The 26158-nt window shown below is 45.4% G+C and overlaps 1 protein-coding gene across 2 annotated transcripts in view; it reads left to right on the top strand.

Annotated features, from left to right (window-relative positions):
• The window catches only part of PTPN14 (protein tyrosine phosphatase non-receptor type 14), a 180376-nt gene extending 156709 nt beyond the window's left edge, over positions 1-23667 (top strand). Inside the window, exons 15-19 of one of the 2 annotated variants that reach the window (XM_047076841.1) lie at positions 3-221; positions 3528-3656; positions 5804-6038; positions 9805-9968; positions 15667-23667. In XM_047076841.1, the coding sequence (XP_046932797.1) occupies positions 3-221; positions 3528-3656; positions 5804-6038; positions 9805-9968; positions 15667-15795 (876 nt within the window). In that variant the 3' untranslated portion in view covers positions 15796-23667. Of the gene's footprint in view, positions 1-2; positions 222-396; positions 791-3527; positions 3657-5803; positions 6039-9804; positions 9969-15666 lie in introns of those variants that run through there. The other variant, XM_047076842.1, reaches the window with a different exon arrangement.
• Positions 23668-26158: the final 2491 nt, after the last annotated feature.

The following is a 26158-nucleotide window of genomic DNA, read 5'->3' as shown; positions in this document are numbered from 1 at the left end:
AGTTCAGAACCCTGAAGAAAAAGCTAGAAGAGGGAATGGTGTTCACAGAGTATGAGCAAATTCCAAAGAAGAAGGCCAATGGCATTTTCAGCACCGCGGCCCTACCAGAAAATGCCGAGCGAAGCCGCATCCGCGAAGTCGTCCCCTATGAGGAGAACAGAGTGGAGCTGGTACCGACCAAAGAAAACAACACAGGTTACATTAATGCCTCCCACATCAAGGTAAGAAGGGGAGCGTGCTGGGAAGGTTTGTTGCAGATTGCTGGCTTCAAGGTCAAAATGCAGGGAGAAAAGAATTGTGCTCTCCCACTGAGCATCTTGGCTTATCCCCGGCCCCCGAGGGAGTGTTTTTGAACTCCTGTGCTTCTTAGGCAACTTCTCGTGCCTGTCACTGCAGAGAGAAGGAAGCCCAGCAGCCTTGGGGAAAACCTCAGGTCAGCTATTTCTGAAGCCTGCTCACCACCGAGGATTTAACTTTTTCTTCTCTCTGCGAGTCATCACCGTCCCCAACGCTCACAGGAGGAGCTGAGGATTGTCCTTTTCGGTTTGTAGTTAGCCCGTGATGGAGACTCTGGAAGTCACTGTCAGTGAAGTTTCTATGGTATTCAAGAGCAGTGGGAACTTCGCAGTTCTCCCTTGTGACACTACAGCTTGTGTATCATCCAGCCGAAGTCCCAAATCTGCATGTTCTTTAGTAGAGTGGACTGATTTGAATGTGGCCATAAAGGCGTGGTTGGTATCGAAGCTTGTAAGATTTGCCACATCATTCGGTGCATGAATACCATTAAATTTTTGTTAGCATTTCAAATCTTCATATCTCAGTATTTCATTGACTTTAGAATTGGCTTCGCTCAGCCCCAGCTAGAATTTCGAGTTACAGATACATGTGTGTATATGGTTAAACGTTTTCTAAATGGCTTACCTTCCTCAGTCTTCCTAACAACAGAACATACTCGTTTAGAACGTCACTGTTTGCCCTGACCTCCAAAATAGGAGAATTTATTCATATACTAATAGTAAAACAATTGTTACAGGATGTTTTTAAATCATCCACGGTTCACGTTAACAGTCTTTTATGATCGTAACCTTAGAAATTTGGTTTGGGCCTTGTTCCGAGTCATTTCCTTTCTTCATTGGACTTTCCAACTGTAGCTGAATTTTTGGTAGATTCCTTTGAGCCTCTGAAATACAGCCAGATGTCTGGTGCATGTATCAGTTATAACGGTTCCAGTACAGAATCTGAAAAGTAGACTGTGCTTGGATGTACGGGTTTTGTACACAGAGCATGGATAACTACACATATGTACGTGTATTTTTTTTAAGTGCCGGAAAGTACCGTCAAAAAATATGAAAGAGTAACTGTCACGGATCATATTGGGTATCTTGTTTTAATTTTTGAGAGAACCAAAACTATAAAACTGAACCTCAGGAAACTCTCAAGTAAACTGATGATGGTCAGTTTCATGAGCTTAATTGAGATTAGGAAATGATAACCAAAAGAATGTACTCAAAGACGCAACTCACACGGCTGCTCCTTGATAGAGTGTCTATGGAATCTTACACAGCTATATCATGCTATCTTCTCCTTTTGGCCAAATACCGTCCGCCATTTTCCATCTGCTCTCTGGAAAAGCTGTCACTGTGCGTCAGATGTGCCCATTGGGTATTGTTAACAGAAACATTCCCCTCCTCAGTATTCTCTGAGGCCTACGTTTCGTCTTGTGGATCCGGGTTAGACATGGGTGCATTTAATAGACCCATAGAGCTTGTAAGAACTTGTCCTTATGTTTTTGGAATTGAGTTGTATATCTTGCCAATGTTTTCTCCCTGGGTTCCAAGCAGCTATTAACACAGAACAGAGATTTATTTGCTCCAGAGGTAGAATCATCACATCTGTGAAATCTACCTCCATAGCATTGGTTGTTGTGTTTTTAATGCAGTTTTTAATACCCTCCTGTCAATACTTGGAATATGCTGAAAGGCCCCAGGCAGCAGCATACTCTGGAAGTATTTATGGTTCCTATATGTTGGGTGCCAGGGAGGCTAATGTTTAAAATCACAATTCCACAGATAAACGAAACTCCTAGCCAGCCAGCCAGTGTATGAATGTTATCTCCCCCAGTACTTGGAAAATGGATTTTGCTTGCCAGCTTTGACCTAAACATAAACATGTCTTGTGTAATGAGACAATAACTGACATTGTTTTTGTTTGACTCAAGTTAGTATATAGTTTCAAAAAATAAACGAAGGGGAAAAGTTTCAAACAATGATCACTTCATGCCCCAGGAACTCTCCAGAGACTTGCACTGGTGGATGGATAAGGAGGCCTGACTTTGAAAAAATGTCAAGGCACGGGAATGGGAAGGCACACAGAAAGAATGCCGCCAAAGGACACGATTTTGCCCTCATGGCATGCCCTTCAGCACTTTGGGCACAACTTCTTATTCATGATTCTCTGCCACTGATATTTATAGCTGCGGAATTATCCTCCCAAGATCGCCCTGAGCTGCATGGGATAATATTGTTGTTATCCGAAATCATCTCATGATTCCAAAGTTTGGTTGGATACTCTGGTCCTGCACAGGGGAAAGTTAATAATCAAATATCACGTATTGTTGATTTAAATGCATTTGCAACACCTCTACTGTATATGGCACCACAGAGTAGGAGGGACAACAGAAGTAATTGACACAGTTCCCAGCGGGTCATTGGTACAAAGACGTTGCTTTCTAAAGGGATGTTATTCCGTGGCACACTTTTGTTGTTGTTGCTGTTTAGAAGGATGCCAGAGAGGCGTGCCTGGGTGGCTCATTCGGTTAAGCGTCATCGGACTCATGGTCTCGACTCAGGTCACGATCTCACAGTCTGTGAGTTCGAGCCCCGCGTCGGGCTCTGTGCTGACGGTGTGGAGCCTGCTTGGGATTCTCTCTCTCCCTTTCTCTCTCAAAAAAATAAAAGTTTAAAAAACTATAAAAAAAATATTAAAAGGACGCCAGAGCGTACTGTCTCTCCAACTCTGGATCACAGTATAATAGCGGGGTGTGAAAGCAACCTAGTAATCAGGACCAGTTTGGGTTTGTGAGTGTGTGAGTGTGTGTGTGTCTAAAAGGACTAGAACGGAGAGGAGAAAAGAATAGAAATTATCAGAGTACATTGCACATAGTGAGCATAAGTATTGTTTCTGCAACAAGTAAGTTCTGTTAGGTTACACACACCCATACTGCCATGTAATGTGTGTATGGGTGGGTGTGGGGGTGTATATTTTTAACATGCGCTGGTTTGTATATAATTACTGTAACTTGCAGGCAAAAAAAAAAAAAAGAGATTAGGTGCATTTTAATAGGCTTGAGTGGCAAAAAGTGTTTTCATGTGAGAATGTGTCACCGAGGTTTCTGATAATGGCACTAACCCATTTGGCCTAAAAGGTGTTATCCAAGGTTCTCAGGTAGGTACAAATGGACCCATGGCCAGCAGGTAATGCTTTCCTCGATCTGGGGTTCGTTTACCGATGTTTTCCTTGGTTTCCAGGTGGTGGTTGGTGGGGCAGAATGGCACTACATAGCCACTCAGGGGCCCCTGCCACACACATGTCACGACTTCTGGCAGATGGTGTGGGAGCAGGGAGCGAACGTGATTGCCATGGTCACCGCGGAAGAGGTAAGGGGACTGGCTACCCAGCCATCTGTTCCCGGGGGAGGGGTGGCCAGAAGAGAGGCTCCATATCTGGTGACCTTACTGCCTCATCCTGCTTCCTACAGCACCATTTCTCTGCAAATCCTTTTCTTTCTGGCATTCTAGATTTATTTTCCAAAGATAATTTATCATTGTGTCCTGTCTTCATCCAGCTTTTCAGCTCTTTTCCTCAGATTGCCATCAACTAAAATCAGTCAAACAAACAAACAGACAAACAAGAACCAAACTTCAGTTCAGCTCACTTTTATGTGCCAAACAAAGCAGTCATCTTTCCCCTGGAATCTGAGTGAGAACTTTGGGCTGCTCTGGGCAGACGGGCACATATTCCCAGCCTCGGCCGGGGCCAGCTCCACACCCCTTCGTGCTTATCAGCTGCAAAGAGACCAGAAGCTGTTGATCCTGTAGAGGTCTCTATTCTTTGGGGAGGGGGGGCGGGAATCTTTTTCTTCTTTTGCCAAGTCAAACATAGTTTTTCTGTTATAACCAGAACACTCTACGTGGTGTTGTAAAAACTGGCTCATGCTACCGGCCGATCTAGCAGTTTGCTTGGGGCTTGCTGTCTTTAGGGGAAGATGTTTTGTGTTTCTTCTCTTGTCACATTCTTGAGTTTTTGTTTTCAAGTCATTTAAGGGACTAGCTTCATCTGGCTTTCACCAGTATCTGTGGTAGGGCATATACTTTCCTACACATTTTTAAAGGGTGGGGAGCAGACAGCGAACTGAAAGAAAAAAAAAAAAGTCATGTTTCCTCCAATGACTATTCTGAGCAGTTGCTTTCTAGAACAGCCCCTAAGAGGCTGGGTGACTCAGAAGGATGAGCGTCTGACTCTTGTCTTTGGTCATAATCTCACGGGCTCTGTGTTGACAGTGTGGAGCCTGCTTGGGATTCTCTGTCTCCCTCTCTCTCTGCCTCTCCCCCACTTATGCTGTCTCTGTCTCTTTCAAAAAATAAATAAACTTAAAAAAAAAATAGTCTTTAAAAACATCTCTAGAATGGTATTATCCCCTTTGGAATTGCATTACTGTAAGGGGTTCATCCAACTCAATGCAATGTGTCATCTGTGCTGAACTCAGGGGTGTGGTGGCAAACAAGACAGGTGTGATCCCTGTCCCCAGAGAGCTTCCTTTCTAGTGGGAGGGACAATAAAAAAATGAACAAATAAAGTAAGCTCAGTAGGGGTAACTGCCATGAAGGAAATAGAACAGGTGATGGGACAGAGGGGTGGGAGTGGGGGCGGGGGTGCCACCAAGGGCCCCTCTAAGGAGGTTGCATCTGAGCTGAAACCTGAGTGACCGGAAGGGGCCAGCCTTACAGACACGACGTCTGGTGATCTATGTGGCAGCCAGAGGCTTAAAGTCTCTTGGAATCTGTAATCGGTGTAGTCCCTCAGGAGTAATAGCAATTAAAGCCTCAGGTAAAAAGTACATGCACAGGATTGGTAAGTGAAGAGGCATGTGTGCTTCAAATCTAAGACTCAGTTCAACCAGATGAATCAGGGTGGGAGTGTTTGTAGCCTCCGGGGATGCGTTGCTTTTTGTTTGTTTGTTTTTAATTTGTAGTAGCGTAGTATTGGTTTCAGGAGCAGAAGCCAGGGGTTCAACACTTGCATACGACAGCCAGTGCTCATCCCGACAAATGCGTTGCTTTGTAAGCGGGCCAGCCTGCAGGGCTCCCCGAGACAGCAGGACCCCAGCTCGCCCTCGACCTCCATAGCTCTGCGCCCAGCAGTGTTCCGTCCCCACCCACTTCCTGCCCCGGGTTTCCTTCAGAGCCACCATCTGATCCACGCTCCAATCCAGTGATTTAACTGTGCAACCCTTAAAAAACAGACCCCATTTTATTTCCTGCCTCTGCCCTCTCTGCACCAGCTCTTCTCGCTCACATTCGGCCGCAGCTCAGTTGTGCATCTTTTAAATACTTCCTTGCCGTAAGTACCACTGTGAATCCTACTAGGTCTTAGGGTGCACGATCTAATCTGCGATAGAGACTGCCCAGTGCACTGAGTTACTGACCTAGGAGCTAGTCACATTTCCTCTGTCCTCAGATTTAAGATTAAGAGGATAAGAGCTTCCCCTGACTTACTTGAGATTTTGCTTTTGTGTGTGATTCAGGAAGGCGGACGAACCAAGAGCCACCGATACTGGCCCAAACTGGGTTCCAAGCACAGCTCAGCCACCTACGGCAAGTTCAAGGTCACCACAAAGTTCCGAACGGATTCTGGTTGCTATGCAACCACAGGCTTGAAGGTCAAGCACCTTTTGTCGGGGCAGGAAAGGACGGTGTGGCATTTGCAGTACACTGACTGGCCGGACCATGGCTGCCCAGAGGATGTCCAAGGATTTTTATGTAAGTTTTTTCTTCCCAGTCAGAACTTTAGCAACTGCCTCAATGGTCTGATCAGTTGGAAGGGAAAGGGAAAGCGAGGATGCTTTCTCATAAGTGGCAAAAGTATTAATTACGTCATTGAAATTTATGTTTCTTCATATGGTGTATGTAGAACAGAGAAGAATAATACATGTCATTTATCATATTCTCCTTACCTTTTATGCAAATAAGCTGAAACTGTGGCAAACTGATTCATTCTATCTTGATGTAGACCTTTGAGTACTCACCAGTAAGTAACTACTCTGATATATGTCACATGTCGGAACCTTGAAACCATTATGCTAAGTAGAATAAACTGGACACAAGGGGACACATGTTGTATGATTCCATTTTAGAGAGGTGCCCAGAATAGAAAACTTCACACAGGTAGAAAGTGTAGTAGAGGTTACCAGGGGCCAGGGGAAAGGGGAATAGGGAATAGGAAGTTATTGTTTGATGGGTACAAATTTTCTATTTGGGGCAATGAGAAAATTCTAGAAATGGTTAGTGCCAATGGTTACGTAACACTGTAAAACACACCTATTTTTTTATTTTTCATGGAGGCTTGCTTTTCATAAACCCCGCATTTCCCTATAGCTGGAATCTCAGTGAGTACTTTCTTGTACCTCTGATGAAGATACTAAGAGTTATTGAAATCAACTTTTGGGACGCCTGGGTTGCTCAGTCGGTTAAGCCCCCCACTCTTGATCTCTGCTCAGGTCATGATCTCATGGTTCGTGGGATCGAGCCCTATGTTGGGCTCTGTGTTGACATCAAGGAGCCTGCTTGGGATTCTCTCTCCCTTTCTCTCTGCCCCTCCCCAGTGTACTCTCTCTCTCTCTCTCTCTCTCTCTCTCTCTCTCTCTCAAAATAAGTAAACTTAAAAAAAAAAAAAGAAAGAAAGAAATCAACTTGTTGTTTTTGAAAGTATCAGTTTTGAACTCATCAGTTCACATATATTTTTCAGAGTATGATTTTCTTAGAAGCCGACTGATCTAGAATATATGCAGTACTTTATTTGAAAAGCCAAAAACTGGGTGTGTGCCCACTGGATTCTAGGCTCTGGATCAGGCTTTCAGAACATAGAAAAGAGAGGGTCTCTGTTTTGAAGGCGCTCGTGAGAAAGGCAAGCCAGTGATGGCAGTCCAGGGGTGAGATCTGACACTGTCATCTGCTTTTTGGTGATGGTTATAATGTTCCCCCTTCCTTTTCCACAGTCTCGTGTAATTGTCCTACACTTGTGGAGACACCCCATTCCTTCCTCACGCAGCTAGGCCTAGGGTTCTCGGCAGATTTATTACCTGCTATGTTGTTGACTCTCCAGCTGGCGGAAGACAATAGGACCATCATCTGGATGTTCGATAAGGTCAAACCCTTGATTTTATTTTGATTTTCATTTAGAATTGAGGCGTGGGGAGAGGAGAAGAGAGAGAGAGAATTGGGTTTTCAAGAACCGAAAAGTACCATTTCACAAGTTCCAATGGGAAGTTTCTGATGCAGACTTATTCGCTGATGAAAGTGTTTAATTTCCCATCAGGGAAGTGACAGTGGTCCTTGGGAAGGTGGTCACTGACAGAGAGCAGAAGGGTGATGGGAATCACAGGATCTGGAGCAAGAAAGATCTAGAGAGTGTTCGTGCTTGGCCTGAGGTCAGACGGTTATACTGTAGCTTAAAATACTAATAAGGTGGGCAGGGACCTTTGTAGAACTTTCTTTCCTCATAACAGTGCTCTTTTTATTTTTTTTCCATGATAATCTTTTCCTAATTGATTTACCAGAATTATCTCCAAAATGCAGAAAATAGAAACAATGGAGGGGGGTGGCCGCCTGGGTGACTTAGTCGGATAGGCATCTGGCTTGGGCACAGGTCATGATCTCACAGTTCGTGAGTTCGAGCCCCACATCAAGCTCCATTCAGTCGGTGTGGAGCCTGCCTGGAATTCTCTCTTTCTCTTTCTCGCTCTGCCCCTCCCCCACCCCCTCTCTCTCAGAATCAATAAATAAACTTTAAGAAAATAAAAAGAAGATGGAAACAGAGTGGATCAGTTTGATAATTGGCCAACAGCTCTGACAGAAGATTGAGTTTATAAGGTGGCTAAGATTATAGTCCGATCTTTTCCATCAGAACCAATTTAAGGAATGCCCATCTAAATTACTGAAAAACGTAGAGAACATTTTTACACTGTGTAAGTTTATTTACGTTTCTAAGAAACTCGGTGTGCTGAGGAGGGTCTTGGAAATGTTGGCTTTCCAGGTTTTTAGGAATTTCAAAAGATATTTTACCTGTGTTTAAATTCGATTCCCTGGATGCAGGGGACTTTGGGCAAATTATCTTCCAGCCTGCAGAAGTCCTCACTGAGTTACGGCTTAAGGAACTCAATTAACGTGATCGCTTAGAGAGAGCATCCATTTAAATCCAGTCTCTCTGTTTTATGGAATTCCATCTGCCTCACGGGTCAATATTCCTTTTACGTCTCTTCTTAAATTTAGCACAAGAAAAACCTCTCCGTTGAGCGCGAACATTGCCTTTTTTGTCAGAGAATGCACAGTCCCCTAATTCCTTTCCCCTCTTACAGAAAACTTGTGACAATTCCATGCACGGTATTTGGCTCACGTTAGTACCTCTGTCCAGTCATCTCAGATTGCCTTCCCGCTTTTTGGGTGCTGCCACCACCGCTGCTGCTGCTGGTGGTCATAGTTTGTCTTGATAAACGACTTTGGATGACTTTGCGATAGGATAAGGTTAGAAAGGCAAATAGGAGTGCATATCAATTGTACGTAAACAGTTGCTTTTAAATTACCAGAATGGCTCGAACTCACTTCTCTTTGAGTGCTTCTTCCGGTCCTGTTTCAGAATGCTGAATCGGGAGGAGATTTTTCTGAGTATCAAGAACCTTTCAATGGTATTTCCCCTGAGCTAGCGCCTATGAAGTCTGTATGACTAATTGACTTCTTCTGGTTCTTGGACTCTTTGAGGATGACATTTATATACTTCTCCTCTTTTTTTTTTTTTTTCCATCACCATGGGGGAAAAAAAAAGTCATTAAGGCTTGCATTACTGTAATTTTTCATTTGTGCCCGATTGGAGTAGCGAACAGACCCCCGTGCAGCCCTGCTGAGCTAGGCAGCTGTCAGAAGGGGCGAGGGAGGAGGCACGGCCCCTCTACCCCACACACATGTTCCCTCCAGAAAGGGAAGTGTTCGTCTTGAGCTACTTCCAGAACCACATGGAATCCAAGCTGAAAAGCAGGACCCCCAAAGTCTATTTTTAAATCTAAAAATGAAAGTCAGGCCTCGGTTGACATTCACTCATCCAGTGAGGGGAAGGAGGAAGGGGCAGATGGATGTTCTTCCCACCAGAAATTGGCTCTGACAGGCGGGCGTTTCAAGGGGACCTAGCTGGTGTTCTGATCCCAGTCTGTTAATAGTAGGAATTGCTGTAAGTAATGTCGAGAATCATCTGCTTGGGGGACTTTGGGATTTGCAGAGGGGAAAACAGAATTTAATTTTTAAAAAAGAACTATTTAATTTAAAGAACAAATTCTCCCATGGACTAATTGACTCCCAGCTGGTCCTTTCTGGATCCAGGACTGTACAGTGAGTACCAGCCAAATAATTAGTGTCTTGTAAGAACCGAAAATTATTGTCACCTAAAAAAAAAAAAAGATTCACCATCAGTTACCGCCCCCCCCCTTGTATGCAAAGCCATGTAGGACTTCGGTGACAGGATTTGCATTTTGTCTTGCAGCCTACTTGGAGGAGATCCAGTCTGTCCGACGCCATACCAACAGCATGCTGGAAGGCGCCAAGAACCGGCACCCTCCGATCATCGTCCACTGCAGCGCCGGGGTGGGGCGGACCGGTGTGGTCATTCTTTCGGAGCTGATGATCTACTGCCTGGAGCATAATGAAGTGAGTCATTCTAGGCTTTCCTGAAGACTCCACCTTGGGGACAAATCTACACCGCAGCCAAACCTTCCCCCTGTGCCCTTTCGTTTCCAGTGCTTAATTTCCTCTCTTCTGACAAGAGTTTTCCAGATCCGTGATTCCTAGGTGGCCTCTGACATTTACAGCCTCTCTTATCTTTCGCCTTTCTCCGCTCTGTGTAGACACTCCGATAACACGGAAAAAAATGAAAAAAAGATGAAAGTGTGAGATAGGAAACGTTTAGAAAGTATGATCTACCTTGGCATCTGCTTCCAGAAGTCTGTGGGGGTTTATAGACAGTCTGGTTTTATTGTGGGTAATTTTCCATGGTGGGTTATCTGGTCGCAGGTAGTCTAGATGCGATTTGCATTCCTGGGACGTGTTTTGGCCTAAATCCTATGTGAAAATGTGTATACTTGACAAATGGTTTTCATTCTTCACAGGGAGGTTTTATTTAATGAGGGCTGTCCCTTCTTGTCTAGACTGGTGATGTAGCAGAGCAGGGTAGATCATTTTTTTAAGTTTATTTATTTATTTTGAGAGAGAGAGAAAGTGTGAGTGGGGGGGGAGGGGCAGAGAGAGAGGGAGACAGAGAATCCCAAGCAGGCTCCGCACTGTCAGCGCAGAGCCCGATGCGGGGACTCGAACCCACAAACCGCAAGATCATGGCCTGAGCTAAAGTCAGATGCTTAACAGTGACTTGGAAGAACTGCGTCTTGTTCTTACAGACCGTGTAGGTCAGATGACTTTACAAGTCACAGTCGTACAGACTGAACCACCCAGGCACCCCCAGGGTAGATAATCTGAGTACACAGACATGACCTGCCTTTGCCAAGGCTGGACACCTCGCTCTTCCCTGCCCCGCCCCACCCCACCCCCAAAACAGGGCCTCAGCTGAGCTTGCGCCCACGTGGTGTGCGGCATTCCGCCGCTGTTCTAGCCTGGGAAGTCACACAGAGGGGCTTGTGGTTTCCTGGAGATGAGACGAGCAGCAACCAAAGGCTAAAGAACAATTCTTCTGCCTTCTGTTCACATGGGGCTTTAGGGGTTTGAAATGGCCTTTGCTTATTTGGTTTTGTTCTTAGTTGGGGTCTTCAGAGCCCCCGTGTAGAGGAACCGGGCACGCGTCACTCCTCCTGTTTTACAGATGAGGGAACTGAGGCCCAGAAAGAAGTCAGCGACTTGTCCAGTGCCACATGGCTCTGAAACACTGGGCGGAGGAGAGAAGTGAGGTCTTCTCCCTCCCGGCCCTGACTTCTTTCCTGTGCCACCAGATGCCAAGTGTCACCACGTCTTGTTCCGTTTCCAAATTAAACAGCTTGTAGCATCAGAGAAATTTTTGAAGTGGCTCATTCGTTTTTAAAGTAGGGAAGGTTGTAATGCACGTCCTGCGAAAGAATTTCTATAATATATGCGTTTACTCCATAGTATCCATGGTTTGAAAATCAGACAAAATATTGCCCCACGAAGTTTGTTACATGGAAACTTCCAGGAAAAGAATAAATACCAAGTTTATACACGTTCAAAGGATTTGTAAACTCTCTGCCTGTAGAAAGTTAATTTTGGAAACTTTGAATTCATATATACGAAGGTGGTGCTAAAAAGTAGAATAGGGGTTATACCAAAAGGGCCCTATTTTGTCAAAAACAGACAGGCATCCCGTTGATGAGCAAAATGCCCATCGCAGAGTCAGCTGAGAGTACCCGACAGGAATTTTGTCATTTTCTTTGAGTCTTTACCCTTTTGTCTCTCATCATGAGATTTCTTGATCATTAGCTTCCCTGCCACTACTAGAAGTCTCTAGAAGGGTCCAGTAGACTGAATAGCTTGCCATCGAGTCCCAACTCGACTCAGTGCTGGGAAGATGGAAAAAGACGAAGTGGAATCAGGGTACATATGGCCTGAGCATATCCAAGCTGCGCTGGAGGCACTGGTGGGCTCCAGAGGGGGAGGAAGGGCCTCATCGTCATCCCCTCCCCCACTTAGCTACCTGACTGCCTTCCCCGAGGTCTCCTTCTGTTCTCCATTCCCTGTGAACTCTTCCTCTGCTCCCCCCTGCTCCTTTTCAACCTGAGAAGCTGTTCTGTCCATCTTGTCTGACATGAAAGATTGTTCTGTTCTGAGCTCCTTGGAGACCCATCAAAAGCTGAGCCTCAGTAATGTGATGACAAGAAGGCTCATTGGTCACCAGATGTTATTGGCCCAGAAGAACACAAAGAGCACATGTCCGAGCCAGTGTGGTGCAGAGTGAGGGATTGGGCCATTAGGGCCTCGCATAGACTTGGTGAGTGCTCAGGGTGATTAAACTCTCTACAGTGTGTCCAAACATAGTGGATTTCCTCAATGCCCAGTTGCACGCCAGAACATTCTTTGCTGGAACACGGTCAGTCCAAAAAGGACTTCTGTTCCCATTGATATTCAAAGATAGCAAGATGACTCATATTTTTCACTTCCCTTCCCCTAGCACAAATATAGCCAGCCTTATCTGGCCCATTTCCCATCATTGCCATTGGTAGATGATTAGGGAGAAAAAAGTTCTCTGTTCTGCTTCAGGCCTGGTCATAAGATTCAAACCCTCATTTCGGGAGAAGAGTGGGAACATGCATAGCTTTTGTTGTTGTTTTAAACAAAGATTTTGACAAATAAATCTGAAGTTGTGTATTCTGTTTTTCTCCTATCTAAACCTTCCTGCCTTCTTTCCATGGCTTCTGGACTTAGCGTACTGTATGTGTTAGTCTGTAATCCATAGTTTTGATTTGGTCAGTGAAATGCCTTTTCTTTTCCCTGGGATAAAGATGCTCACAGTAAGTTCAGGCAGCTGTGAGGTAAGGGTGGGAGGGTATTCTCCAGGCTTCTCTGAGAAACGTCTTCATGACCCATTGCTTTTGGTCACTAAATGTTACCTTGACATTTTAATGCCTGTATTTTTTTTCAGAGAGCACTAGTTTTATGGCTTGCAGTAGCCTCTCTTGCCCGCCCCCTGGGTTTAGCTCTCTATCCTAGAGTAGCTAATTATAAAAGGTTAGGTTCTCACTAGCCACATAACGAGGTGTTTTATCTTGCTTCTTTTCTGAATAAGTTATCCTTTCGAGCAGGGCCGAGGAAATGACTTCTAGGCAAGACTGAGCAAGCCATCAACCCGCTGCATGATTGGGGTTAGGGACAAGGGACAGCAGAGACTGTGGGGGGTGAATCTTCAAGGCAACCAGGACTCTTTGATCAATTTCCAGAGGAGCTTTCTTTGTCTTGTCTCCTAACGGCCCCTTATCAGATGATAGAGTGTCTTTAGGGCTGTGTCTTACAGTCTAGTGAGTTGGGAATGATCATGATGGTGGAGGCAGAGGGGGTGGTGATGACAGTGGCGACAGTGACAATATTACCGCAATAGTAACCTGTATTTAATCATGTGACTGCACCACTTGAGGCGCCTTACAACTACTGAAGTAGCTTTCACAGTAACCCTATGAGAGAGGTCCCACTCATTCCCTTGTGGGACCAAGAGAGTCTGAAGTAGTAGACGAAGGAACGTGTCCACGCCCCCCAGCCAGGAAGTGTGAAGGCTGGGGGTTCGGCAGATGAAGGCTGACCCGAGCCTCTGCTCTTCTGTGTGATTCCGCCTGTCTGTCAAAACCTTGATGGGGAGTCTGTCCTCATATCTTCTATGTTCGTATCTTCAGCACCCAGCTCAGTAATGCTCATCAAGCATTATGTTATTATAGAAGGTCATTATCAAGCCGCTCTAGGTTGTATGTCATGGTATCAGTGACACTAGAGTATCGTGGAGGCAAAGAGCCACCAGTTAACCATCAGAAGCTCAAGGTGCGGGCTGTATATTTTGACTAGGAGTTTGAGGATTCACATGCCCTTTTCTTTTTCCTTATTACTGGGGGCTTGACTTTGTCCCTTTTAAATCCATGGTGCACTTTATTTAACTGTTTTTGGAGAAGAGCACCCAATAAGGATGGCAAGTGTTGTAGCTACACAAGGTTTAGAAATTGTGGAACTGCCTTGTAAAAGTAAAGTAAGGAAAGACATACGGCTGAATTTTTACTGTTTCACCTCTGATGGTTGCTCAGTCCTTGATGACTTCTCGGGGGTGCTCGTTGCCTGGTGGCGAGCTCCCAGAGTGGGGGCCATGTGCTGAGGCCATGAGAACGTTGCTGACTCCATGATGCTTCTGCCCTGGCTGGTCCAGAGGGAAGGGAGTGGCTTGACTGAGCAGGCCCCGGAAGAGGCTCTAGTCTGCTCGAACACCGATGACCCACCACCTTAATTCCCTTCTGTTGAAGCCGCTTCTGTGTCCTCAAAGAATTTATACATAGGCAGTCTCATTTAACATTCAAGGTATTTTCGGTGAAGAACTTTCACTCTAAATAGGACTGTCAACGATGAGCACCGGCTTGTATGAAAGTGTTGAGTCACTACATTATACACCTGAAGCTGCTATTACACTGTTTGTTAACTTACTGGACTTTAAATAAAAACTTAAAGGGGCGCCTGGGTGGCTCAGTCGGTTAAAGGGTCGGACTCTTGAATTCAGCTCAGGCTACGATCTCACAGTTGGTGAGTTCGAGCCCCACATCGGGCTCTGCGCTGACAGTGCGGAGCCTGCTTGGGATTCTCTCTCTCTCTCCCTCTCTCTCTGCCCCTCCCCTGCTTACACACTCTCTGGCTCTCTCAAAATAAATAAATAAACATTAAAAACAAAGTAAGTAAAAACTTCGAAAAGAAAAGCCGAGAAGCAACCCAGTTATCCAGGAGAAGACCCTAAACGTTTAAGAATTGATAGTATTTCTGAAAATGGGTGTGAAGGTAGAACTAAAAACAGAAGGGCCACCTGAATAAAAACTCAAATCAACCAACCAACCAACATGACTGGTGTTCAGAGATTGTGCTTTGATACCTGAAAGTTTACACATAAATTCTCTCACTTGATAATGACCACGATTCTGCGAGGTAGCAGGACAGTGTGATTATTCTCATTTCATTAATTTAATAATAACAAGTAGTCTTCATGAAGAGCACAGAATGTGCCAGTGCAGGGGCTCCTGGATGGCTCAGTCAGTTAAGCGTCCGGACCTTGGTTTCGGCTCAGGTCATGATCTTGTGGTTCGTGAGTTTGAGCCCCACTCGAACTCCGTGCTGACAGTGTGGAGCCTGCTTGGGATTCTCTCTCTTTTCCTCTCTCTCTGCCCCTCCCCTGCTCCTGCTTGCTCTCTCTCTGAAAATAAGTAAACTTAAACAAAAAATAAATGCTTTATGTGCACTTCGTCATTTGATCCCATGAGGTGGGTACTATTTATCATCCCATGTCATTGCTGAGGAAACGTTGCTGACGTGGGCAAGGCCACACTGTCATTGGAGGAAAGCATCAGTATTCTTATTTTACAGAGGAAGAAATGGAGGCCCAGAGATGTCTGAAACCCTACCCCCCTGAGTTCTGGTGGAGGGGAGAACCCTGGTCGGGTATAACTCTGGCCTCCGGGTTTTCTCTGGCACGTGGCAACCAGCATCTCCTGCTGGCGTACGGTCTTTGATTGGAAGAACCTAGAGGGGCCAAGCCTTTGCTTTCTCTTGTACCTACAAATGGGCAGTGAGCAAATGCTTCCTGGATGGGGGAATGGGGATGGACCCAGGGGCCACTCCTCACCCGGGACCTTGTGCTTTTTCTCTTTTCTTGCAGAAGGTGGACGTGCCCATAATGCTGAGGCTCCTCAGGGAGCAGAGGATGTTCATGATCCAGACCATCGCCCAGTACAAGTTTGTCTACCAAGTCCTCATCCAGTTCCTCCAAAACTCCAGACTCATTTAGCCCCCGACCCAGCTACTGGAAGAGGGGCCCAGCTCCATCTTGCAGATGGGGATGCACCTCCAGACAGCATCTGCCCCCCCAAGCCGGGCGCGGGTGGCCAGAGCAGGCAGGTCATGGGCTCCCCGAAGGCGGGAGCCAGGACTGTTCCCCAACAACCTATATTATTTTATATGAGATAATTTATTTTTTTTTCCCTTTTGGATAACTTTTGTGAATCATCGTAATGCATAATGTTTTCACGATAATATAGTCCTTCTCGTTTGAACCACATTTCGACTGATCTGCATTGTAAATATGGCAGCAGGGAAGGTTGCCCGGTGGATTGTTTTGGGGACAGAGGCATAAGGGAACACATCTCTAGTGAAGCTGTGGCCAGATTAGAAACCAAGCCGGAAATTCATCAGCCTGATTGCTCACGTTCAAATCAGAGATGGCAAGAAAATGAATTCGTCCTAAAATATAAAGATAAGGGCCCAGGCCCTTCCCTGAAGGAAACACGCACGTGCGCACACACACACACACACACACACACACACACACCACTATTCCCTTATATTATTCCCTTATATTTTGGGGCTTCTGAACCTTGATGGCCAGTGGCCTTCCTTCTTCCTTTCTGCCTTCATCCTCCATTGTCTCTTTTTTCCCCAAGTTTGAGTCAAAGACAGGAGCAGCTAGAGGAAATGCTGCCTTTCACCAGATGGCCCTCACCCAGGTGAACGAGGAGCTCTCTGTTGTGTCTCCTCAACACTCCTTCCTTTGAACTCTGGAGCCTGTGTTGCCCTGCCGGGGACCACGACCTCAGTATTTGCTACTGCTCCCTGTTTGCTCAGTGGGCCCCAGTCTGGTGGTCTTCGAGGCTCTGGGCCAGGCCATCTGTGCAGCTAGGCCTCTTGCCGGACTGAGAGGAGATGATGGACCAGAGCGGGAAGAGAAAGGAGACAGGCAAGCCCTTGATATTGTTTCTTATTTAAATAGGATGTGTGTGCTGGCCGGGGGCTTGCAGGTCGAGGCGGTGGGTACATTCTGTCTTTCCATCAGTCCCCAAGTCACTGGAAACGTTATCATGGGAACAGTTGGGAAAGCTGATTTATGGGAGCTGTTTGGCACCCAGGTAGCAGGGCCCTGGCCAGGAACCACACCGAGTGTGACCCCCCTCTCTGACTGTGCTGCTGTCGCCCCAGCCTTTGGCCTGCAAGAGCAGAACTAAGCCCACTCAGGACCCCGTGGTCCAAATTTGGCTACTTGATGAAAGATGCTGGGATTTGTCTCGCACAAAGCCTGTTCACTGCTCTCCCGTTTTCCATACGCCCCGCTCTCCAGTTGCTTTGCAGTTTCCTTCTGTTTGTCTCTTCCTGAGCCTACGTCAGTCACCGTCCTGAATTTTTTAGGTCAGTACACAGCAAATCATATTCCACACGTTTCTCCTCTAGCGGAATTTTAGGAAGTTTTCCTCTCTACTGTCTAGTTCTTGAATGCAACGTTTAAACGGTGGTTCTGTTCTTAGATTTGACATTCGTGGCTGTTCCACTGTGCCTTCCTCCACTGCTGACTTTTTGTTTTGCTTTGTTTTTCCTGAGCTGAGAATGCGATGAAAGAGTGGTATCATATCAACCAGAAAGAGCATGCCTGTGTGATGTCCGGTGACCACACCCCAATAGAGGGGTGCGGAAGCAGATTCCCGATGAACTCGTTCAGAATGGGAATCAACTCAGTTTCACATCTGGCCAGGTGTGGTGGTGGTGGTGGTGGTTCTCTCGTTTAGACTGAGAGTCCTGGTGAGAGAGGGCCCCCTCTTGTTGTCCAGAGTCTGAAGAAACAGTGAAGGAGGGTAACTTCAGTTGAGCTCTGTAGATTCTGGAATTTCGGTGTATGTTCTGGAAAAGAAAACCATGAGTATGACCTATATTTTCAGTGGAACAGAGCTCATCACCCTCACCAGGAGATGCTCGGAACTTACACTGTTAACAAGCAAAGACGTTATCTGTTGCCTTTCCTTAGACACTTCCCATCCTTGGGCTAGTCTACTGTTAGGGGTGTTTTCACAGTTGGTCTGCGGTTCCTGGCTTATTTGACAAACACCATCGGCAGTTCTCTTTTGCCTCTTAGGCCCCAGCGTGGGCTCTGTTAAGACTGAGTCTCACGTGGGCAGCATATAGATCTGTGTCTCTTGGAGCTCATCACACGGGCGGTGCCTTTCAACCCACCTGCCACGGGAGTAGTTGCTAATGCACAAAATGCAGGGCAGAAGGAGGTTTGCTGTCCAATTTCCTAGCCAAAGTTTATATCGAAGCCCAAAGGAAACCACTTAAAAGTTACTCCACATATTTCACTTTTAAAAACAAATGTTTTGGGTTCTGTAGCACATTTTGCATTCCTTTTCCCATCTCCAGCGAATGCCAGCACAGCTCCTGTGAAATTAGCAGCAGGCAGTGAAAGTCCTTCTAGTGGCATCTGCACAATAATTGCCCAGAGATGCTTTATATCTGGGAAGCAAGCCAAGGAATAAACCTTGAAGCAAAGTGTATTAAATTAGTTATCTAGTTAGAGCTTTTGGAATGAGTTCCTGATGATGTATCAAGTCTGAAGCTGGAGCTGTCGGGGTCTATTTTTTTCTGTTTGGATTTGAAGAGAGAAAATTAAAAATGGAGGGTGGAAAAAGGAGATGCCATCTCACAGCAAAGCCATTCAACACTTTGGGGCCTCTGGTTTTGAAGTCTTCCAGTTGAAATGTTTTGTTTCTTTGATCCGTACACATTTGGGCACGTGGGCCCTGTGTTGGGTCTGCCCTTGTTTAACGTGGTCCCTGGATGGTGGGGGCTGAGTCTGATGTCTTCATCCTTAAGCTGAGCTGAGCCTGCCGGCAAAACTTAGCCATAGCCTGCTGAGCTTATCGGTTCCCGTGGGCTCTAAAGAGACACCACCTTTGGTAGCATTTACATTTACACACACCTGTTTCCCTGGACAGGAGGTAAAGGAGGATTTGGCTGCATTGGAGAGGGATGCCAAACGTTGATGTCTTCATAGCAGAGGAAAGAGGACTGTGCTTCTCTTCACAGTTAGAGGGGGAACGGTAAGATCAGGAAAGGTGAAAACATCTCCACATGGAATATTTTGAGGAATACGCTTCCAAGGAGCTTACATTGAGAGAATTTAACTTTTGCAATCTTTGTGATCCTAGATCGACAAAAAGAACTAATTGTTTTCCATTACTAATCTCTGTTTGCCTAAGACAGATGCCTGGCCATCTCTGGCCCCTTCATCATCCTTCAGCCTGGTTAGAGGGGTTTTGTGGGCTCTGTTGGGTTCTGGTGGGACTTGACCCCTGGCTCCCCCCGTACTCATTTAATTTTATTTTGCTTGCTGTTAGCTCTTGAGGTTCAGTTATAAACTCCAGGGGCTTTGGGAGATCAGCATTTTTATCCAGCTGCCTAGTTTTCTCATCTTTCCAGCTTAAATACAGGTTGACCATATGAAATTGACAATAGCTAGAGCATTTTTTGTTACAATGACAGACAAGTCACATAAAATCAACCTAATATGCACAATATTTTTCTTCTCCCAATACAGGATGGGTCCCAACACACCATATGTCATTTCTTCAAATAAGTGCTAATGAACCTGAAAGCATGTGAAATGGGCAGCTTGGCTCTTTTTGTGAACCTGCTGCCTTGCTGTAATGAGCTTTGCCTCACTCAGTGAATGGGTCATGTCCTGGGGCTGGGAAGGCAGAGATGTTAGTACACCTAGATGTTAGTGCATTCTCATAGACAGGGCTGGCCGTCGGGCATATCACTGTGGGTTTTCAGCCGCCATCTTTTTTTGATGTACGATCTGTGTTCACAGACCTCAGCCCAGTGGTTATGGAACATGGTGTGTGGGCCTGAAGGTGTCCTCAGCCAGAAAGCAGAGGGTGCTTTCTAATCTCACTCCTCTACTTCCAGTGGGGCGAAGGTATAGCTATTGACTTCCTTTTTGGGGAGATGTGCCAATCACTTTGAAGTTGGGGGAGTTGGGGTATTCTTTGTGCCAGGTTGCTGAGACACAAGGGATGGGATCAGGTCAGACCCAGGTTAGTGTTCATCTGTTCCGCATTCCTCCTCCATTTTGGCAATAACTGTTGGGGTCCTAGAGGTGGAAATTTCCAGAAGTACCAAGTGATCACTGTTGGGATCTTTAGGTGGCACTGTATGGGGAATTCAGCTTCCTCACACTTTACCAAAGACTCTTCTGCTGCTCTGTTTCCTTGTATTCCTGTGTAATTTATCAGACACTCATCATACTCTTATTTGGTGATTCCTTTTCATGAACAAAGTAACGACTCATCCAGTACTGCTTCCAGATGGAGAAACTGGGGTTTCCATGGACACTGCACAAATTTTCCAGTGGCCTACAGCTTTATGGATGACAAATTAGTTGGCCTTATAGGATGGAAATAATCTTAGTTGGCCCTATAGAATGGAAATCTCTGAGATGTTAAAATGTTTGACACTTCCCTTAGATGCTGTGCAAGAAAAAAAAAAAAAGGTTCTTGTCTTTGCCTCAACTTCTGAGACATCTGGGGGCAAAAGACCTTAGTGATGCATCTTTTGAAAGTAACGGCATCATTCCTGGGAGAGAAGTGAGGGTATATCCAATCAAATTATGCTAATCCAAATGTGCCGTCCCAAAAGTCACTGTAATTCATAGGGTCCTATAAAACTCAACAGCCACCTTGCCCAATACCCAGTCTTTCTCCTGCCTGTGCACATTGTGCATTTGGGTTATAAACTCAGGTGGGTGAGCATTTTTATTCTGCTGACTACCTTTCTTATCTCCTAGCTTAACATAGCTGCATCTTTTTCTGCAAGGTCAAAATAAGTGTTCTCTATTAAAATGTCCATGAGCCTGGCATTGAGTATCTGGCATCAATCGATTTCATAAGACCGGGTCATTTATCGTCGTTTGGTGCAGGAAGAGGGGGAGGATGTGTATCAGTTCCGACTGCTCAGAGCTCGGGTCAGCCCTTCTATTTTAAAAATAAATTCAAGGACATTTTGTTACAAGGCAGGAAGGCGAGAGCTGACGTGCAGCCTGGCTGTGACGAGCCTCTGCGTAGAAAGTCACAGTTTCTTCTGTTGTGCTTTGGGACATCAGGATCATTCTTTTTTAAAAATGCCATAAGCTTGGCCAGAGGAGTTATAAATAGGAAGAGGAAGAGGAGGATGTTTTAGATCAGCCCTCTGGTTGGTGTTAAAAAAATCTATTGGTTCACAAATAATTTTCTGAACTCTGGAACATCTGCTTTCTTCTTCCCTGCCTGTAAGGCTGGAGGGATGGAAATGACGTGGGGGCACCCCCAGGAAAGCCTGGGCTGTGATGTTGGGGTCTATTTCCGCCTTGCTCGTGGTTTCAAACTGCCCTCAGTGCCGTGGTAGAGCTTGATGAAGGTCATGTCATGGATTCTGACGTGTGTCTGGGCGTGCCACTCTAAAGTGTCGTCTTCTGTCACGTGCTGGCAGCCCCACCTTCCCATGCAGCCTTAGCAGAGGCTTCTGCTCATCCACTGAGCCCCCCTGAGTTAGCAGTCAGGGCTCCGGGCACGTCATTTCCTCTCCCCTGCGATCAGAGGGGGTTCCCGTTTATAGCACATCATGTTTATAATCAGGGCACAGAAACAGGGAGGGTGTCCGTACAGCAATGGCAGTGGCTCTTTGTCTCATCGTGGGGACTGTTTTGTGATGTCACCCTCTTCATTCCAAGAGCACCTCACTTAGGGCTGTGCTGACTTCTCCTTACTGTTCGTTTGTTTGATGGATCCGCTGTCACTTTTCTTTCCCTACTCTACCCTTTGAGTACAACCGCTACAAAAATAGTTCAGTCCGGTCGTGGAGAACCGCTCTCTTAAGCCTCTCTAAATTATGTAATTAGGAGATCTTCATTTTAATTTCAAAACGCTTATAGAGTTTGAAAGAATAAGATCTGGCAAATGGAAAGAACCAGAGAGAAAACAGCTAGAAAATTGTCAGCAACCAAGAAGCTGCCCTCCCCCACCTCTTTCCCCCCCTTGGTGGTAGACATGGTCACTCAGTACTAGAAGAAGTGAAAGAGAAGATGGCTTCGATGATCGGTCCCGTTTGAAGCAGTGATCAATGGTCATAGAGCAGGTACTGCCGCTTTCTTTCGAGGTGGACTTCCACCCATTCCCAGTGGCCGCGTTTGGCAGAGCGACGTGTGTGGTCAGATGAATACGTGTCAGGCTTCCCCCTCCCGACCCAGGGTCCCTTCATCATGGCCTCTTCACACAGACCGGCCGAATCTGGTGAAATAGGGACAAGGGCTGGGCTGGCCAGGACCCCCTGGACAGGTCATGTTGTGATCAGTTCTCAGTTACCTGGGGAGGGGCAGGGTCCACTCTTCATCCACTCAGTCCCTTCCCCGATCGTTTCTCCCCAACCCCCTCCTTCAGGGAAACCCAGATGCCTTCTCCCCTGACAGAAAGGTGTCCGGGAGAAAGCTGAAAAGATTGGGTTGGGGTCTTTTTGTGCCTTGAAGGGGAGACCTGCTTTTGCTCAAATCTCAGGAATCCTGCTTTGAGTCAGGGAGGCTGTCAGAGCCTCCTGGCTCGGGGATGCCTGGCCATGTGTGTGTTTCTCAGGGGCCTTGCACCTCCCTCAGCGACAGTGTTAGCTAATAAATGCCTTCAGCAGGGAGCCAAAAGCTATAATTCAGCGCCTCTGCTTTTTGTTTGTCTGTTTGTTTGTTTTCCCACGTGAACACTGTAAAAATGTTAACTGCCGTTTCCTTTGACTCAACTTTCTTGCCATTTGAAATCTCAAAAGTCTATCCACCATATCCTTTTAAAAGTGAGGTTACTCTTCATCAGAGATGATTTCCGGTGTATGTCCTTTGTTCCTTCAGCGGTCAGCCGACTTGGCGTGAGGATGCTTACGTGGAAAAACACGAAAACGGTTTACATATGCAGATGACGATTTAAACGTATAACCTTAGGTAACTCGTGTTACATCGACTAACAGGCCAATTAAGTTTGTTTCACTGGACTTACTGTTGGGTTCCTTAATTCAGTATTTTGAGGCTTTCTTTCCTTGTCTGTGTTTTATAAAACATTGTGAATGGTGGTGCCATTCAAAACAATTGGCATTCAGTAGGTTTCATTTTGAAACAACGTACAGACAAGTCCCCGGCTCAGACCCCCAAGCTCTTGGGTCAGCCCACAGAAGCCTTCGGACTTCTACCCGAGCTGAAAGGTGGGGATGTGTCCGCCAGATGCGGCTGACTGTTGTGAGCTGACCTGGAAAGGTAACCAGCTGTGTTTTGCTGTGAGACACGCATTCCAGGTTGGGCCTGGGGATCCCGAGAACGCGTATCTTCTCCCCTTGGAAGCCGCTTGCTGCCTGGCAACATTCAAGTCCAGACTCTTGGCTACAGTGGTTGCAAGGGAGAGAGGGAGAAGTTTCTCGGACATTCCCTACATCAGGGGGTGATTTCTTAATATTCGTGTCAACTCTCATTTGGAAGAGACTCCCTCTCAATTTAATAATATTAAAAGCCTTAAGTAAGACTATGCATGTTCTTCTATATTGCTTTTTTTTATATCAGTAAATAAGCTGATGCTTGCCGGTTTTGTGCACAATTATGAGGTGTATAAAACTGACTTTTGACAGTATTTTTTGCACTGTTTCCTATCTGTTTTTATAAAGTCTTTAGAGAATGGTCCTAGTTGTGTATTGTTGATGTTCTCACAGCCCTTATGATTGCTGTAAAATGTTTCGTATGTGCCTTTACAAATGTGAGATCTTTATTCTAACCTTTTTTTGTAAAAGATATCTATTGACTTACATATACAATAAACCCCTTTTTTTTTTTTCCAGAGAAAACAGTTGAATCTTCTGTCTTCTGTGCTGTGTATGTTTACATCAGTTGAAAGCATCTACATCCTTTACTTGTAGGATTATTTTCCTAGGCAAAACTGCCTAGGAAAGTCTGCATTTTCACTCTGTTAAAGCCCATTTACTTCTACCCACTTTTCATTCCTGTATAACCCGATCGTTTGAAATTTCCAAAGTTGTCCTTATTATAAAAAAAACAAACCTGACAAGGGTGATCACCAGGCAGATGGAGTGAAGGCTACATTAGAAAGGGATCTTTCTCACAAATGCCACGATAACCCTTACCAAGCACCAAGACCCAGCCCGCAGCTGTCACTTCCTCAGACCCCAAGCCGCCGACTTGGAAACCGCAGGCCCTGGGCTGCTCTGGGACACCCCCATCCTTGGTTTGTCCTTCAGTGTCATCAGCAGCTCCTGTCTAGGTTTAAAGAAGGCTGCCTGGCCCTTATTTCAGCCCCTCAGCTGCCATCGACACACACAGTGAGAACCCCTGGGGAAGAGGGTGGATGCTTTACGGACCTTTGATAAGTAACGGGACAACATACGCGCTTCTGTTACTCATTTACTACCCTGTCACTACACAAGGAGCCTGGACCCACTGAGGTCCCGGCTTATGTCACACTGCAAAGATGAGAATACGGTGCGCCACTCTGGGGTGAAAAGGGGATGGCGAGCAAACGGGGAGAAAAGAGGAACAAGCAGTAATTTGTTTTCTCTTCCGCGGATGAGTAAACGGACTCAGCTCATTTTCTTTGGATAACGAACAGAAAAAGCGGTCTTATCGTACAATGTGGAGATAAAACAGTAGCCCCTAGTAGACCTGTTTATCTCCAGGCTGTGCACGGAGCTGGAGAAGGACATTTTTTTAAAAGAGAAGAAACCCCCAAGAGCAAAAGATGAATATAAGGAAAACCTACACAGATCTGCGATGAAAGGACAAAAAGCAGGATCAAACAGGTCTATTTTGTGATTTTACCTCTTACTTCCCTTAATAAAAATAAATGGGGAAATGCTGTCTGACTTACAAGTTAAGAAACACAATGGAAGAAAAGGGCTCATTCATAACTGCTCTCGAAAACATAACATCTAAGAATTAAGATCAATGTGTAGGACCTGTCTAAACAAAGCCTACCCGTGTTGAGGCAAAGCAGATGGATTGATAAACTCCCCACGTTCTTGGGTAGAGAGACTCATGTTATGGAGAGGTCAGTTCACTCCAATGCAGTTCTAATATCGAAGAGCACTTTGTGAGGGAGGAGGGAAGGCCAAGAGAGGGCTTGGCCAAAGGATTCTCAAGTACTTCGGAGGGCTAAATGTGGGAGAATGGTCAGAAAAATTCAAGAGAACACAGAAGATTAGCCCTAATAGATACTAAAAGTGTGGCGATGCCACAATAATTAAGAATACAGAAATAAACCTAAATCTTAAGGGAATGATAATGGGACCATTTCAGATCAGCAGAGGAAAATAAATCAATAAATCATGCCGCCATAAGTGGCTAGCAATTTTGAATATTAAAAATTTTAAGGAGTACAACTGGATCTCTACTAAATAAAATAATTCCAGGTAGAGCAAAGACTTAAAAAAATTGTTTTATTTCTTTTCTTCATTTAAGGATGAGAACAATCTTTTCTCTGTAGCAAGTGCCATGAAAAATAAAATTAATGGACAACTAGAAAGAGAAAATATTTTCAGGACATGGCAAAGAGCTAATATCCCAAAATACACTGAGCTCTTATAAATTATTATGAGAGACATAAACAGGATAGACAATGGCCATGAATGCTGACTCACAGACGAAACATACAGATTCCTCGGTTTTGGAGAAAGTGCCCGACCTCATTAATAAATGCGTCTCAAAGTATTTCACACAGTAGACTGGCCAAAAAAAAAAAAAAAATCAAATAGTATAGTACAGTGCCGTTATGATGGTAGAGGAAAACAAATACTACAAATATTACAGCCTTAGAACCTGTTGCAGTTTCTTAAAAAGGAGATGTGGCCATATTTATTCAAATTTTAAAAAGTCACCAGTACGTGCTCCTGAAATTCCACTTCTTGGAATCTATCCCCCCACATGGTCCCACCTGACAGCAAAGTTCCGCATCTAAGACTGTGCCCTGTGGCACTGTTGATAGGAACAGCAACCTGGAAAAACCACATGTCCATAAACAGAATGAATAAAATATGACACATTCACTGCAATGTTCTGACTCTAAAAAGAATGAAGCAAATCTGTAAAAGCTGGAATAAAAACAGGTCCATATTGTTAAGCCAGAGACAGATTCTGAAACAGTATGTCAGTACCATCCTGCCTTTGGTTTTCTAAATCGATTTACATGTACATCCGGCACAGGCATGGGAAAACCTGGGACCACGTAAGCACATGGTTTCCAGGGGTTACATCTGGGGAATGGGAGCGGACAAGAAGAAAGAACAATTCACGTTTCCAGTATTGTGTACAATTGAGAAAC

The sequence above is a fragment of the Lynx rufus genome, unplaced genomic scaffold, assembly GCF_022079265.1.
Source record: "Lynx rufus isolate CCGP_SWC_20201006 ecotype Redwood Valley unplaced genomic scaffold, mLynRuf1.p SCAF_15, whole genome shotgun sequence".
In the NCBI taxonomy this organism is placed as follows: domain Eukaryota; kingdom Metazoa; phylum Chordata; class Mammalia; order Carnivora; family Felidae; genus Lynx; species Lynx rufus.
Note: the sequence above shows the minus strand (reverse complement) of the source record. Positions and strands in the feature narration are given on the sequence as shown.